Genomic DNA, 17975 nt, shown 5'->3' with positions numbered 1-17975 from the left:
TTTATTGCATTTATGGTGCCACGTCACAAAAACTCCTCGGTTTTTGTGTAGGCGTGGCCATCGTTGGCCGTTGGATTGGGCGACCTTAGGCATTCTGGATGCCACGTGTCGTGATCCCAATTAATGAGGGATATGGGTATTTAAACCCTTTGATACGAATCAAATCCTCCATTTTTCCCTCTTGTTTCTTAACTTCCTTCTTCCCTCCCTTACAGAGACTTCAAAACCATTTTCATCTTTTGCCCAGATTTCTATCGTTCTTTTCTAAAATATCCTCAATCTCAGAAGTGATTCGAGAGCAATCGCAGGAACAACTTGCCAAAACTAAAGGTTAGTTTTGAGTTCCATTGTATTTTTTGTTTTCTGTGTTTGAGAAAGAATGTTTTTCTGGGTTTTGGTATTTTGAGGTTCTTTAGGAATGTAAGTTTGTAAGGGATATGTATGAGGTTACGTTTTTTGGGTAAAAAACTGGGTAATCTTATGAAAAATGACCTGTAAATTGGAATAACCGCATACTGTGTAAGAAATATTTAAATAGGCACTGTTTCATACTTTGAATACTCGCGGGAATTCAGATGAACAGTTTGAAAACTCGCACACTGACAGAACTTATTTACTTCTGATTATTGGCTAGATCTTTTAGGATTTTATATGCTGTGAGTTGAATTGCGAGAGTATTAATCGCTTTTCCAAATGGTGGGTGTGTCACAGTATTCTAATGGTCATATACGCGGTTATATGCCCCTTGAGATACTGTGATACACCCAGCCATTTGCGACATGCGTTAATATTCAAATGAGCGTACTCCTTGGCTGATAGGTAGTCTCGGGACGGTAAGAGTAACTCAGTAATTTCAGGGTCATGCTTGAGAGCGCATGCCCCTTGAGTAACTGAGTTTCTCCCAACCGTTTCTGGAGGTATATCGCTTGGCCCAGGATGCGTGACTTATTCGCATCTCTACTCGCATATGGATGGGGTGGTCAGCATTCGTAAGGATGCTGACCATTCTATCAAGTGCGACTTTATAGTTTTAATGTGGGTGAGATCACTTATTTTTGTTTTCACACATTCATCACGCTGAAAAGATCTTCTATCTTTCAGATGAGCGACCTGTCGGATAGCCAACTGCTCGGCTCGGGAGGCCATGCATTTGATGGCGATGATGACCAAGAGGAAGACAGTTTTCTCCCAGCTTCGATTTCAGAAGAGGAGGTCGCACCAATAGAGCTAGGCCCGATGTCTTCTGCAGACATCGAAAGAATGGTGCAGGAACTCGTCGAACCTGGGACCATCGATATTCGAGACAACGAGTCTACGGTGTCGGCTCGCGACTACCTTATTCATTCGAGGCATGCTCCTGACGTCGAGGTCGAGGAGATGGACGATGACTGGACGACCCCAGCTCGCGAATCAGGCGAGGATGAAGAAGAGGCGGAAGGGAGTGGGACAGACTCGGTCGATGGCGCCCAGCTGAACGAGCCTTTCGCGTGCGAGGATCTGATTTCGAGGGTTACCAAATTAGACTTCACTACCTTTACGAGGTTAAACCTGCTGCGACTTGCGTTTCAGCGACCTAAACCGACCCAAAGGGCGCACCTTCCTTTTACCAATCCTGCGATTATTCCCACAGAGGATGTGGTAATCTCAATACCCATTCTCCGATGTGGGGTATAGGACTTGCGGTAACTCGTCTGGCCAAGCCCTTTTGCGATCTTCTAGTTTCCCTTTAATGGTGTGTTTTATTATTTTGTTAACAGCTTCAGTCTGTCCATTGCTTTGCGGGTAAGCAACCGCGGAGAATGCCTTTTTGATTCCCAAATCGTCGCATAGTTGTCGCATCTCTTTACAATCAAATTGTCTTCCATTGTCTGAGATGAGTTTGTATGGAATACCAAAGCGACAAATTATGGAGGTATAGACAAACTCGCGCAATTTTGTTGCTGTGATGGTTGCGAGTGCTTTGGCTTCGGCCCATTTCGTGAAGTAATCTACTGCGACTACCGCATATTTGACTCCACCTTTCCCTTTAGGTAACTCGCCGATTAAGTCAATTCCCCATACTGCAAAGGGCCATGGACTTGTGATAGAATGGAGGTCACTTGGAGGTTGGTGGGTATATGTGGCTATTCGCTGGCACCTGTCACACTTCTTCGCAAATGCGAGAGCATCTTGTAGCAATGTTGGCCAGTAATACCCTTGTCGCATGATTTTTAATGCAAGGGAGTTACCTCCGGTATGATTGCCACAAATCCCCCCGTGTATCTCGCGAAGTATATAACCACAATCTTCCCCGCTGATGCATTTGAGTAGAGGTTGACTAAAACTTCTGCGATACAACCTTTGGTCATATATTACATAACGGGCGGCTCGCTGTCGCAGCTTTCTTGCTTCTATTTTGTCATCAGGCTAGAGCCCCTTTTCCAGATATGCGACGATAGGAGTCATCCAGGTGATCTCCTGAACGGTATCTATTTCCATGATCTCTTTTTAATTTATAGTTGGGTGAGCCAATACATCTACCAGAATTACATCGAGCAATTCGGCTTCTCTAGTTGAGGCCAAACGGGCCAGTGCGTCTACATGTGAATTTTTAGCACGCGGTACTCGAGACACAGTTACTTTTTTGAATTTCTGCATTAGTTCGCATGCAATGACTAAATATTTAACCAATCTCCCGCCTCTTGCCAGATATTCTCCATTCACCTGGCATACCACGATTTGCGAGTCGCTAAAAGCCTGAAGGTACTCGACTTTCATTTCGAGAGCGAGTTTCAATCCTGCGATTAATGCTTCATACTCGGCTTCATTGTTAGATGCAAAAAATTCAAAACGTAAAGCAGTGTGTACCTTAAAATTATTGGGACTGATTAACAAGATCCCACTACCAGAGCCTTCGCTATTTGAGGCTCCATCGACGTACAATGTCCACATCTCTCTGTTCGCTATAGCAATGTTGCTTCTATCTTCTATGAGTGCAACCTCGGTGCTGGGGAATTCAAGTATAAAATCTGCCAAGGCTTGCCCCTTGATCGCAGTTCTTGGTTTATACTTGATGTCGAACTGACTCAACTCCATCGCCCACTTCAACAATCTCCCCGATGCTTCTGGTTTTGCCAGAACTTGCCTCAAGGGGTAGTTCGTCAAAACTTCAATACTGTGAGCCTGGAAATAAGGTCGCAATTTTCTTGACGATGTTATCAAGGCAAATGCCAACTTCTCCATTTGGGGATAACGCGTCTCGGCATCCAGTAATCGCTTACTGACATAATACACCAGGTATTGACGTCCTTGGTCCTCGCGTACTAGTACCGAACTAATCGCATATTCTGACACTGCTAAATAGATGGACATGACTTCACCGGTCATTGGCTTTGACAAGATCGGAGGTTGCCCCAAGTGTGTTTTTAAAGTTTGAAAGGCCTGCTCGCACTTTTCGGTCCAATGGAACTTTTTGTTGCCTTTCAAAATCTGAAAAAACTCCTTGCACTTATCAGAAGATCTGGATATAAAGCGGTTTAAAGCTGCGACTTTACCTGTGAGGCTTTGAACTTCCTTTGGCTTGGTTGGTGATGGCATTTCCACCAATGCCCTGATCTTCGCAGGATTGGCCTCTATTCCTCGCTGATTAACCATGAACCCAAGGAATTTCCCAGAGCCAACTCCAAAGACACATTTCAGAGGGTTTAGCCGCATCTTGTACCGTAGTAATATATCAAACATGGTCTGTAAGTGGGCAATATGATCCTTCGCATGTTGAGATTTTACGAGCATATCGTCAACATATACCTCCATGGTTTTTCCAATGAGATCTGCGAACATCATGTTCACTAGCCTTTGATAAGTCGCACCTGCGTTTATTAGACCAAAAGGCATTACTTTGTAACAGTATAGTCCTCGATCAGTAATGAACGAGGTATGTTCCTGGTCTGGTTCATACATCGGGATTTGATTATATCCCGAGTATGCGTCCATGAAACTCAAGAGTTCGTGACCTGTAGTGGCATCAACAAGCTGGTCAATGCTAGGAATGGGAAAGCTGTCTTTGGGACAGGCTTTGTTTAGATCTGTAAAGTCAACACATGTGCGCCATGAGCCATTAGGCTTAGGCACGAGTACGGGGTTCGCTAACCAGTTGGGGTAAAACGACTCCCGTATAAAGCCGCAGGCAAGGAGGCGGTCGACTTCTTCTTTTAGCGCTTGGTACCTCGCGGGGTCCATTTTGCGGCGCTTTTGTCGGACACGTCGCACCTCGGGGTCAATGTTCAAGCGATGACACATGACTTGCGGAGATATCCCGACCATATCTGAGTGTTTCCAAGCAAAAACATCAAGATTTTGCTTTAAAAAGGTCGTTAATTATTCTCGCAGCTGAAAATTTAATTTAGAACCAATTTTCAAAACTTTATTATTATCTACAGGATCTATAGGTACCTCAATAGTGTCTTCCGCGGCTTGGGCTGCGGCGGTGTGATCGAGGATTCTTGGATCCAAGTCTGGTTCATCTATGTGCGGCACCTCCTCGATTCTGAGGATCTCCTGGCGAGGAGGTGGTGCCTCCAAAAGGTAGATAACATTTACTGTCCTTTTCTCTACGAGTTTAACTACTGTGTTGTAGCATTCCCGCGAATCTGCTTGGACTCCCTGCACAGAACCTACTCCAGCGGGAGTAGGGAACTTCATTGTCAGATGATAGATCGAGGTTATGATCTTCATCTCCTTCAGGATCGGTCGACCAATTACGGCGTTATACGCTGAGTACTGGTCGATTACTGCGAAGTCCGCCATTGACTTGGCTGTCACTGGGGCAGTTCCCAAAGTGATTGGGAGTTTGATCATTCCTTTTATTGTTATGACGTCGCCTGTAAAACCATAGATGCTCGACGTCACGGGTCGCAGATCCTTCTCCTACAACCCCATTTGTTTGAATGCTTGGAAATTCAACAGATTCACTGAACTCCCATTGTCGACGAGTATACGATGGACATTATCCCCGCCAATATTGGCGATTATGACTAGTGCATCGGAATGCGGGTGATGGACCCATCTCGCATCACTCTCCATAAAGGTGATGTCATCGCATTCCTTCTTGAAAAGTTTCTCGGGCCGCTCACTAAGATTGTTGACATTGGTGAACGGCTATTTTTTAGCTTCTCTGGCATATCGCTCTTGTGACTTACGAGAGTCCCCTGCGATATGTGGTCCTCCAATGATAGTTAGGATGTTGCGAGGTGTTCTGGAGCCACTCGCATTCTGGTTTTCTCCTTTGTCATCCGCTTGGGGATGACTTTCCTCGTTCTTCTTATACTTATCGAACTTCCCTCTCCGAATTAGCTCATCGATTTCATCCTGCAAGACCCAACATTCTAAGGTAGTATGACCAATGTCCTTGTGGTACTTACAGAATTTTTTGGGGTCTCTCCTGTATCAGGGGGCGGCTTCTTGAAGACTCCGTTTCTTTCTTCGATTGCGTAGATATGGTCTCGGGAGACTGCGAGTTCAGTATAGTTGACGAAACGAGGTCCACCTTTCCTTTTCGACGAGGATTCCTTCTTTGGAGGAGACTTGGCCAACTTCGGACTTCGCTGTCTCCGCGGGCTGCGTCTCCTTGGGCTTCGGCCCCTAGAGTTCTTCCCTCGGGGACTGCGAGATCGTGAACGCGGTATTGGTGACCGGCGTTTGTCTTTTCCCTTCTCTAACTCCGCCAGAGAATTCTCGATTCTCTTGTGGGGTTCGGCCATGGGGAAGAATTCGACTAAGGATTCGGGCCTTCGAGCTTGTAACTCCTTCCAAAAGTCGGTCCTCGGCAAGATACCTGTTATCAACATGCAAACAAGCGAAGACTCGGGAGCCTTCTCGACTTTTGTTACTTCTGCATTAAAGCGTTTAAAATAGTCTTGTAAAGACTCACCAGGTTCTTGTTTGATGTTGGCCAAAGTCGTATAAGGTGGCCTATACGTCATTGTGGCCTGGAAATGTGTGAGGAATAAGTCGACGAAGATTTCCCACGTCGATATCGACACCTCAGGTAATTGGGTAAACCAATCGTGGGCATTTTCCTCGAGTGTTGCCGCAAGAATGCGGCACTTTGCGAGCTGTGGTACCTGATCCACTTCCATTATAGTATTGAATTTTTCAAGATAATCTATTTGGTTAGAAGTACCTTTATATTTGAGGGATTCTTGCGAGCTGTGGTACGAAACCCCTTTAGAAGTTGAGCTTGTCACACTTCTGTAGTGAAGGGCGAGGTACCATGCAACTTGTATATGGGCTTCCGTTGCTGCTCGAGCATTTTCAAAGCCTGCAGAAGCATGCTCTGGTCAATCCCTCCAGTCGCAGGAGCCGGGGCTGCTACGACTGCGGGAGTCGCAACTACTGCGGCGAGATTTATTGGGACATTGATCCCAGTGGTCGCGATTGGCGCGGTAGGCGGGTTATTATAAGTGTTGGCACCCTGATCGTCCGCATGGGGATCACGGAGTGTCTCAGTATTACGCGGGGCGCGAGAGCGTGCCCTAAAAACTGCGTTGAGGTGATCACGCAGATCACCCCGATGTACCTGGTAATGTCCTCCCTGTTGCGTCTGTACAGAGCCGGACCTTGTGTATCTACTTGGAGTACGACAATGCGATGACGAAGAGGCTGATTCTGCGTCGTTGTCTCTTGATGGTCGACTGCGAGGATTATGCCGTTCAGGATCTTCATCAACTTGTGTGCTTTGGTTTGGATACCTTGCGGATTGATCCCTCGACGTTGGATGGTTCAGGTCCAAACCTTCTGGGTTCGTTCTCCGTTCCCTGCGTACACGGTTAGTATGACGTCTAGAAGTTGTTACCTGAGGGTTATCGGTGCGCATAGCAGGAACTCGAGGAGGGCGTCGGGCTCGGTTTTGTCCATCTACTTCGGCCTGTAGCACGCAGTTGATCCTGAATCGCAGTATATTGATCAGTGGTGAGTTGGATGATTCCCTCGGATACCACTGCCGGAGTGACAGGGGGAAAATGCATGGTTGCTGGTGGTGTGGATGTGTCCCCGACTTGAGGGTCACTCGTTTCTGGTAATAGGTTGAGAGGTCTGATATTGCTTCTCCCTACTCCGCCGTTAATGACGTCCACAAGTGGCATTCCAGTTCTAGATAATGGTACGTTCATCATCCCAATGTTGATGGACCCGTTGTTAGCTCCTCCGTTTGTGTGATTTCCAGCCATGATGATATTTTTCTTTGAAATGAATAAAATCTTAGTCGTTTCCCACAGACGACGCCAAATGTTGTCGAGTGAATTTCGCAACACCAAATTATATTATATTGTTAATAGCAAGAAGAAGTTTATGTGTAAAGACAAGTGCGAGTATTCAACCTAGAATGGCGAGTACTCGACTGGGAATGAGAAATAATCAACGAAGGCTGGAAAATAACAATAAGACAGAGAATTATAGTGGTTCAGTCAGATTATGATCTGCTTAGTCCACTGTAGCAATGGATTCGTAGGTGCCATTTCATGGTGGATCACCACTTTATATACAAAGCAGGTGTCCAATCGGTTACACAAGGATCACATTCATTGTTAATCCATTATTTACATATTGAATTGCAATAACTAAACCCAAGCAACGTTAATATTAATAAATGAACGACAGTTACTAAGTCCATCAACGTATGCGTCTTCCGCATCTGCGAGTTGACTGTTCATGTTCTGTTGTTGAGCTCACAGGGTCATCAGTACGTTTGGAACGTCTGCGCCCTTAGGTAATCGCCTCTTGTAGACATCGCATGTCGAGCTGATAGAACCTAGACATGCGAGTCTATATCGGTTTATCAAGGCTATTGGGTCGTTGGGACCAAATCACATCATAGAGAGTTGATCTCTATGCTTTCGCAGAAGTATAGAGAGGATACTCGCATATGTCCTGACACATGCGAATTGGATCCATCCTGTATAATGCGAGTTAAAGTTATGTGATCCGACTTAGGTCGTACTCGCAGTATCTCGCTGGTTTTATCCTGGGCGAGGTTTAAACTTCGAGAAGTCTCTCATGGACAATTCAACTTTCATTGGAAATCTGAATATACGTGTCCTCTAAATAGGAGTCTGGTCTCGAGTTTCTAGGTGAAAGAAATCTCACTATAACAGATAATAATTGGAATATAGCTAGACTTCAACACTATCTGCCCAAATATCAGGTTAATGCAATACTTCAGGTTCCCATTGACTCCTCCTTGCATGACAACCTCATCTAGGGGCACCATCACTTTGGTATCTTCACTGTCAATTCAGCCTATCACCTTGCCAATTTCAACTCCAGTTCAACCTTTCCCTCATCTTCCAATCCTGACTATTTTAAACACTGGTGGAAAAAAGTCTAGAACACCAAAACTCCCCCAAAAATCAAACACTTCACTTGGAAAGCCTTTAACCATGTCCTCTCGTGTGCCCTGAACTTGTTTAACAAAAAAATCCTTAGCAACCCTTTTGTTCCTACTGCAAGTGCAAAGTTGAGATGGTTATCCATGCTCTTTTAGATTGTCCTAGGGCTAAGTCTATTTGGAGGAAATCTTCACTCCACCAATTCAACACTAACAATCATAAGTGTAACATCAAAAAATATTATTTAAGAGGTCTTGAGCATCTTAACAAATAGAATTTTGCCTTGCTTATCAGTTTGTCTTGGCAGATTTGGAACTAGAGAAATAATGCTCTTTTCAATCACAATTCCAACAACCTCATTGATGTGGATGACTATGTTCTTAGTTTGTCACAGGATTACCAGGGGGCTCAAAATCTCAATCCAAAGTCTAGCATGTTAGAGGGCAACAACTCAGACCAGATCCATTTTCCAGTCAGTTCTCCCTTAACCCATGCCCTCTAACATGGAAACTACTAGTTAAGTGTAGGTGCAACCCTTGATTTAAAGAAGCTCCAAACAGATTTGGGTGCAGCTATCAAGAACTAGCAAAACTAGACTAACGTAGGCTTTTCTACACCTCTCTTTGCCGAAGCTCAAGCCCTCCTAGAAGCCTTGAGATGGTGCTCTGCAATCAACCTTCCACTCAACCTCATTGAATCTGATTGCTCTCAATTGGTCTCAAAAGTTAAAAATAATTGGGAGAACAATTCAGCTCTTTCCAGTCTTGTTGAGTCAATTTGAGAATCTCTATCCCAATTCCCAAATGCATCTCTTTACCATATCTCTAGGAATATAAACTATGAAGCTCATCAAAATGCAAGGAATGCATTACGACTTGATAAAGATTTGATTTGGAGAGTCTAGTTTTCTCCACTTGGTTGTGTAGCTGTAACTTTGGACGTTTCTTTCCCTTTTCAGTTAGTTACAGTTACTTCAAAAAAAAATGAGATATAATTTTTTTTCATTTTTTTTTAATATTATTAGGTTAGAATGAAAAAAAATGAATAATTTGGGTTGTACACGTGTCCAAAGTACTAAAAAAGTTAGTGGGTACCAATGGAAATTTAAAAAAATAAAATTTTGAATTTAATGCTGCCTTTTTTAAAATTAATTACTTATTAACAACAAGACAAATAAAATAAATATTTATGCCATATATTTCCAATATATTATATAACTCTTTCATAATTAGCATATAGCAGCTCAATGATATAAGTTAACATATTCCAAGAAAAATTAAGCAGTAGGAGTGTTCATTCGATTCAATCCGTATTTTTTGGTCAAATAACATTCAATTCGCATTAAGTGTGGATTTTATATTTTGGATTTAATCCGATCCGCATAACAGTTTAAATCCAATCTAATCCGCAATAGTGCGGATTGAATTGGTTATTTTTTTTAATGATAAATTATTTAACATTAATTTCATAGAAAAAAAAATTAAAAAAAAAGACTATTATTTCTTAATCTTCAATAATAATTTATTTTCATCTCCATTTATATATAAATCAAACCAATATACATATATGTCAATATCTGTACTCATTTTAAATTTACACTAAAATATATATATGTATTCATTATTAAAATAAATAAGTTATATATATATATTTAAATTTATGTGTATGTGTCTATGTGAATAAGAATAATTTTTTTGGTATTTTTAATTATAAAACAAATAAAATACACTAACTCAATATATTACTAAAAAGATTAAGAAATTAGAAGTTTGTGTCTTTTTAATATTACTAGAAAATTTGTATATATTATATATTATAATTTTTTAAAATATATATAATTAAGTGTGGATATTGAATTGAATCGGTTACTTTTTGAGATCAAACAACATCTAATCCGCACAAGTGCGGATTTTAGATTTTTCAATCCAATTCAATCCGCACAAGTACGGATATCCGCATTTTGCGGATTGGATTGAATTGGATCATGCGAATTGGATTGAATCATATAATTGCAGAAAAAATAAAAATAAGAAAACTTGTTTTTTAACCTTTAATGTGGTTGTGACTATTCCCAATACACTTTTTTTCTTCATTAACTTTCTAAAACAATACAAAAATTAGCAAATTCATAGTTAACCAGCAATAGTATGAACCTTGCAACAACAATGAAACAACTAACAAGATCATCACATTTGATTTTGTCTAATAATAATATATGTTATAATTAGTTTTAGCTTTAATTTTTTAAGTCTCTAAAATTAGTTATTATGTCACCATCATTGTCCTCAATTTCACAGATTAATTCGGAGAATATATAGCCATCTTACCTCTCTTTCTCTCTTTTAAATTGAATATGGAGGATCAAAGTCTACAAAAGTACTCAGAAACATAACAAAAAAAATAAAATACAAACTAGGTGGTTGACTACACATAGTTATTATTTGATACATTTCTTGGTCTTACTTTTTAATTATTGTATTTTGACTACGCAATTGTATACATGTTTGCATTGTTTTTTATTTTCTAACTTTTTTTTTTTTGTATGATTTTAGGTGAAAGTGTATCCTTTTGAGGGTTCAAGTTTGAGCTTTATTTGTATATTTATTTATTTTATTTGATGAGTGCTTGAGATATTGTTTCCTGCCCTTTCGGCTAGCTTTCACAAAATCTATTAATCAACATTGGAAGACCATTACAATCATGTGTGATACTATGTCTGGACCACCTAAGCCAGGTATATGTGATGATGATGATAAAAGTTCTAACTTGATAGATTGTCATTATGAAATTTTTCTTTCAAACCATTTAGTATAGAAAAGTTATTGAACCAATTTTCTGTAATAACATATAGTTTTAGATAAAAGCCTAAGAATTTTTCACCACTTGAGAAAGGCATTAGACATAATGTACTGATGATTTCATGAATGATATATAAATAATCTACAGGAGGAGGAGTTGAAGGAAATTGTCATGAGGATGAGAAGAAGACAAAACTTATTGGATCTTTCAAGAAGAAGGCAATTAATGCTTCCACCAAATTTAGGAATTCATTGACAAAGAAAGGAAGAAGGAACAGTAGCAAGGTTATGTCTGTAACCTTTGAGGATAATGACTTTAATCCTGAGGAGTTGCAGGCTGTTGATGCTTTTCGACAAGCACTAATCTTGGAAGAGCTATTACCTTCAAAGCATGATGATCACTACATGATGCTAAGGTCATCATCATCATCATATATATATACATTCATTTCTCTCTAATTATAATAATCTCTAATCCTTCATTCATAAATATGATATGGTGTAGATTTTTGAGGGCAAGGAAATTTGATATTGAGAAGGCAAAGCAAATGTGGGCTGATATGCTGCAATGGAGGAAGGAATTTGGTGCTGATACAATTATGGAGGTATATATCCTTTCGGACTCTGTAATTTGTAAAAATTACCTTTTTCTGTTTTGTAAAATGATAATATGGACTCCGTATTTTTTAAAATTGTACAAATAGGACCCTGAACTGATTTTTTGTCAAAATAAAACTTAATAATAATCTGATCTAGAGATGTTATGACAAAACTAGTTACATTTTCTGTATTTGTTCGTGTTAGAAATCGTTTTAAAGTTGGTTATATTAAACAATAAAATTGTTGAAAATTGAGCTCAGGGTCCTATTTTTACCATTTTGGAAAATTCAGGGTCTATTTTTTCATTTAACAAAATAGAGTGTCCAATTAGTAACTTTTCCAAAATACAAGGTCTAAATAGTATAAAAGATTGATTCTTAAATGCCATTTTGATTTTGATTTTAATTTCGGGTTTTATTTTTTGTCAAAGGAATTTGAGTTTAAGGAAATAGATGAAGTTCTAACTTACTATCCACAAGGACATCATGGAGTGGATAAGGAAGGAAGACCTGTTTACATTGAAAGACTTGGCCAAATTGATTCAAACAAGCTTATGCAAGTCACAACAATGGACCGTTATGTGAATTACCATGTCAGAGAATTTGAAAGAACCTTTGTTGTTAAATTCCCTGCATGTTCTATAGCAGCAAAGAAGCACATTGATCAAAGTACTACCATTTTGGATGTTCAAGGAGTGGTAAAATATTTGATTTAATTTTATGTTTGATAGATTGTTTGGTTAATAATAATTACTAATTGACATGTGCATTTTTTAAGGGGCTTAAAAATTTTAACAAAGCTGCAAGGGATCTAATCCAGCGCCTTCAGAAGATTGATGGCGACAATTATCCTGAGGTAACTTTGGAACATTCTTATTAGGTGCTTTATAGTTTTTTTATTTTTTTGAAATGAAATATCAACTTCATCGAAATAATTAGTATTCTGAATACATAAGATTTTTTAAGTCTTCTGAAACATGAAAAAAACAGAAATGCTACAACCAGTATTGAAACGGGAGTTCCTAACAATATAATGTGCTACCCGATTCGTTGATCGTCTGATAAACAGTAACTAAACATTATGTAATGTAGAGAGTAGAATTTTGCAATCCGCAACAATCAAGCCAAAAGTTGAGAACATTTTTTGCTGACTGCGTATAGCTAGGTGCTTTATAATTTTTATATATGCTAAAAGCTAAAAGAAAATAAAGGGTTAAAATCTTTCTCCATAAAAATAAAAAATAAAAAATTCCTTTCTAATAGAGATGCAAGTAAATAATGTAAAGCTAATATATAGTTCAACTAGCTAAAAATGTGCTCTTATGGCAAAATGTGTTGGGAATTTGGTATATAGTAAGTGTTGTGTCAAATTTAATACTATATTTGGGATAATGGGAAATTTGTATAACCATGCATTTACTTTTTTATTTGATTATATTGCTTCCTCTCTTTTTTTCTTTTTAAGATGCTAATGTTTTTTTTTTCTTTAATTTTCTTGTTTTTCCACAGACCCTGAACCGCATGTTCATCATTAATGCTGGTTCTGGATTTAGGTTATTGTGGAGCACTGTTAAATCATTCATAGATCCAAAGACCACTTCAAAAATTCATGTAAGTGAAATCCTATATATTATGAACCCTTCTTAAACTAGTTATGATAATCTTAATTTAATATTGTTGAAGCTAAAAATAAAGTTTTATTTGCACTAGGTTCTTGGTAACAAGTACCAGAGCAAGTTGCTTGAAATAATTGATGCTAAGTAAGTTCTTTTCAGTAGGGAATAAATGATGTTATTTTCATATTTCTTTCTCATCATCTTCCTTTTAGTTTTGCTATTTTTTTTCATGCTAATTCTAATTTTAATTGGCTATTGTATTATTTGGTGTCTATTATTCAAATCTATCGTTCTCACATTATTATTTTGCAATTTAAACCAGTGAATTGCCAGAGTTTTTGGGTGGTACTTGCACTTGTGGAGACAATGGTGGTTGCATGCGCTCTGATAAGGGTCCGTGGAACGACCTAGAAATACTTAAGGTTAAGGGAAATTACTCCATATACTATTTTTTAAATTTACGATTTGGATTATTCCGGTAGTTTCTATGTGGGTTGTTGTACGAATTTTGGTTGCGATTTAGATTGCTTCGTTAGTTGCTATATGGATTTCTGAGTAGAATTTCATAAAAATACAAAAAATATATATATATATTTTAAAGTGTAAAAATGAAAAAATCCCTAAAAATACATATAATAGTTAACAACTTTTAAATTTATTATTTTTGTGTCATGTCATACACTCTCTAGAGGTGGTCCAAATTTAACTAGTTAATATCATATTAATTTATCAATATATATTAATTATAAAAATACTTTTAGATTTATTATTTTTTGTCATGCCAAAAAATTGATCAATGTAATCCTAAAACAATCACATTGAATCCTACTTTTATACTACAACACAAAAATATTACACTGCACCTTTTTTAATGTAATAAGAAAAATCAGACATGAAGTTCATGCAAACCTAAATTTAAAGACAAATCAAGGAATATTAGAAAGATCTTCTAATTGAGTCATCTAATATGTGAGATTACTAATTTGTATATATATCAAACAAGATCAATGAAAAACAACAACTATTGACATGGAACATGAGAAAAATATAATTTAATTAAGACTCCTAATTAAGAATTTGTTATTTGATGAAACAGATGGTGCAAAATGGTGAAGTAAAAAAATGCACAAGAAGAGCATTAAATGACTACGAGGAGAAAAATGTCTCTAAGAAAGAGAAGGCAAGCTCAAATATACTTGGTCTTGACATAAGTTTTTTCACTTCATATATTATATCCTTATAATATATATTAACTATTTGTTTATATATATCCTTCATTGTCTAATGACTATTATATTCTCTATTTGGTTTCAAAAAATACGAAGAGATGTCATTCTTTCAACTCAGAAACAGCTCTAGACACTTCAAGGGAGTCTCCGATACCTTGTTCTATTTCTGAAGTAACTTCTCTACACTTTTAATAATATCTTCAAATCTTTTAGATTTATAAGACACTAGTACAAATTTGGACTTTAGAGACAAATTTTTAAGTCTTTTAGCGTCAGTTTTAACGAAATTCGCTAATAACACTGATCCAGGCGATGTTATAGAATCAAACATAACCGACGCCATAATGTAAACTATGGCGTGGGTTATTTAATCTTGATAGTAAACTTTGGGTGGAAATTTTATATAAATCAAATCTTTGACTTTCATAAAATTCATATTTTGAAAATATTGTAGTTATGCCTTTCTTTTTATTCTATGTCCTCATTAAAACCAAAAATTACAGGGTGCTTTAACAACCCAAGCCTGCAAAAATGACAACTTTACCCCAATGGTTGACAAGAATGTGGATGCATCATGGACTAAAGCCACTAAAAGAGATAGATTCATCCAAAATAAAGGTTTAGTTAACCTTCTCAATATGAATTATTACCTCAAAAGAATTGTCTAAAGATACTTATATTTTTGCTTTGGCTATATAATTTCAAATCTTTTGTAACATTAAAAAATGCTTCTCTTTGAAAGATACAAGTACTTTGTGCATGAATGATGGTTGCAAAACTACTGAAGGATCAAACAATTTGTTATTTTCTGGAATCTTGGCCATGGTGATGGGAATTGTCACAATGATCCGACTAACACGAAACATGCCAAAGAAAATTATTGAAATGGCTGTCTATGGCAGCCCTATTTACTACAATGAGATGACAATGATCAAACACCATAAGTTGGACGTACCGGTGGCTGTCGAGGCCATCTCGAACACTGAGTATATGGCCATGATGAAGCGCATGGCTGAACTTGAAGAAAAAGTTAGTGTTCTTAATATGAAACCAGTATCCATGCCTCCTGAGAAAGAGGAAATGCTGGCTGCAGCTGTCAAACGGGTCAATGACCTAGAACAAGAGTTATCACTAGCTCATAAGGTATGCCTACATATATGTACCTACCTATTTTATTAGTACTCATTAATTTGCATCCATATATATGTTGTTGGAAGAAGGCTTTTTCATCCATGCTGAGAAATGTTGTAATAGTATTTGATAAGGTGTATGGATTCCGTCTCAAAATTAATTAGCAATGACTATGAGAGGAGTAGCACATGTTTTTATGTATGGCATTTAGTTTCAACACATTATCAATGTGTGACTCTCTAACATCACCAATCTTGCATGGCTCGATTACAAGTGGCTCGTTTGACCCCTAATCACAAGCGGTTCCTTTGGCTATCTTTTTGGATTGAATACTAGTTAAAATTTAGTTTAGCTCTGATACCATGTTAGAATTTGATACGGTGCATGAGATTCTATCTCAAAATCAATTGGCAATAAGAGAAGTAGCTCATGCATCTTAGGCAGGGTCGGCCCTAAGCTAAGACAGACTAGGCACGTGTCTAGGGCCACTTGTCTCAGGGCCCAAATGAAAGAAAAAAAAAACAAAACCTTTTAATAAATATATATTTTTTTAATAATTTTTAAAAAATATCATTTATTCTTATAAAAAAGCCCAAACAAATTATTTTTCTTAGAACCTAAATTAACTTTAGGCCAAACCTAATTTAAGTATGGTATTTAATTTTAAGATGTTATTAATGTAGAACTCGCGCTAACAATTATGTTATTATAAACTCAGTTAATTTAGTTTTCTTTGTAAACTAATTAATCTTACACATTACAAAGCTCCTAATAACTTAATCCTTATTTTTGTTTGTTTTTGGTTGGTGTAGGCACTTGAAGATGCTCTTGCTCGGCAAGACGAGCTTGTTTCAAGGATTGAAAAGAAAAATAAGAAGAAGAAGAAGAAGTTTGTAAGTAAATACATTCCATTAGTTTCCCAAAATTTCTTAATTTGTTCTGAAATTTGTTTTAGGCTTACTAAATAGTTTTGAACTTTGATTTCAGAACCTTTTCCATTGGTGAGAGATATATTTAAGATCACATCTGGAAATGTTGTTTGGAGTTTTGGTGGCCATGTTGATTTCAGCCCCACTAATAGTATAATTATTTATTTATTTTTTCATTTTCAAAATGCTTTCGGTTTGAATTTGTTTTGTTAATTCTCAACTCAAGTAATCTGTACATTATTACTATTATTACACAATGTAAACCTTTATAGTTAAAATGTATATACTAGGAAATATGTATGTGCTCCACGCATATTTTCATATAATAATTGAAAAAGAATTTTCATATTTGTTTAGTTAATTTGATTTTTTTAACAAAATTATAGTAGTGTGAAGAATTTATATTTAAGGAATAAGGTTACTGAAAATATGTACCAAAAATTACAATGATATGATAGAGTTTTTAACAATCATATTTATTATTAAAATTGGGATCATCTACTTTATTAAAATTTAGTATCACGTCATTATAATATTTTTATTGTAATTCTTGGACCCCATTAACGTACTGTCCTCAGATATAATTTTTGAACCCTATTAACACACATGCATCCTCACTTTTTAACAAGTTATGTGATAGTCACCATACAAGTTTTGTAATACTTATAAATCTATAATTTATTAAACATTTGGGGTAGGGTTTGAGTTTTTGTGAATGAGAATGTAAAATTAAACTAATGTTTCGTATAATTTGAGTGGATGATTTATGATTAAGTACTTTTAAATTTATTTTGGAGTAATCTCAAACTCTTTAAATAATTTGATTAGAAATTTTCTTAATCTTTAAACCCATCTCAACTAAAACCCACTAAGTGAAACTCTTACACCAAACACACTACACTATCATACTAATTACTTGCCCTACATATATTTCTATATTATTAGTTGTTTTGACCAAAAAATGGTAAATTTTTTCTTTTGATCAAATTATCCAATTAATATTTTTTTTAGTGGGTTCTTTTTTTTTCAAGTTCATAATATCTCTCTCTTCTACGTGATTGCCTTTTTACATAGTATGTTCTTTGCATGCATAGTTGTGCTGTCATTCCTTAAACTTGTGTGATACGTGTTCTCATGAGCTGTCTTAATTCTCTTAAAATTAGTTTTTTAATTGTATAATTACATTTTCTTAAACTTTATTTTGTCTTATCTGTCTTGATTTTGCTATCTGCGGAATCGAGATATGATTTACTCTTGATATTTTCTCTATTTTACCTCGGCGTGTATTAACCTAAGTATATCCTTAGCCT

The 17975-nt window shown here is 37.1% G+C and overlaps 1 protein-coding gene across 2 annotated transcripts; it reads left to right on the top strand.

Moving 5' to 3' along the window:
* The first annotated feature begins 10743 nt into the window (after positions 1-10743).
* LOC115703883 (phosphatidylinositol/phosphatidylcholine transfer protein SFH3-like) lies at positions 10744-17024 on the top strand. 2 transcript variants are annotated; one of them, XM_061108471.1, is made up of 15 exons: positions 10744-10779; positions 10916-11097; positions 11310-11577; positions 11667-11766; positions 12192-12458; positions 12539-12616; positions 13270-13371; positions 13471-13520; positions 13699-13798; positions 14473-14556; positions 14702-14776; positions 15109-15223; positions 15348-15748; positions 16549-16629; positions 16724-17024. In XM_061108471.1, the coding sequence occupies exons 2-15, from the start codon at positions 11064-11066 to the stop codon at positions 16739-16741; spliced, it is 1773 nt and encodes a 590-aa protein (XP_060964454.1). In that variant the 5' UTR covers positions 10744-10779; positions 10916-11063; the 3' UTR covers positions 16742-17024. The 2 variants fall into 2 exon arrangements, with proteins under 2 accessions (XP_060964454.1, XP_030486980.2); XM_030631120.2 differs by lacking the exon at positions 10744-10779 and having other exon boundaries at positions 10820-11097.
* Positions 17025-17975: the final 951 nt, after the last annotated feature.

Source organism: Cannabis sativa, chromosome 1 (assembly GCF_029168945.1).
Source record: "Cannabis sativa cultivar Pink pepper isolate KNU-18-1 chromosome 1, ASM2916894v1, whole genome shotgun sequence".
NCBI lineage: Eukaryota > Viridiplantae > Streptophyta > Magnoliopsida > Rosales > Cannabaceae > Cannabis > Cannabis sativa.
Note: the sequence above shows the minus strand (reverse complement) of the source record. Positions and strands in the feature narration are given on the sequence as shown.

What these genes read in the sequence shown, in the direction of transcription:
- LOC115703883 (XM_061108471.1), top strand. Translation starts at nt 11,064, where the DNA reads ATGTGTGATACTATGTCTGGACCACCTAAGCCAG. An exon ending in GTGCTGATACAATTATGGAG is followed by an intron (nt 11,767 to 12,191) that starts GTATATATCCTT and finishes TTTTTGTCAAAG; the next exon opens with GAATTTGAGTTTAAGGAAAT. An exon ending in ATGTCTCTAAGAAAGAGAAG is followed by an intron (nt 14,557 to 14,701) that starts GCAAGCTCAAAT and finishes AAAAATACGAAG; the next exon opens with AGATGTCATTCTTTCAACTC.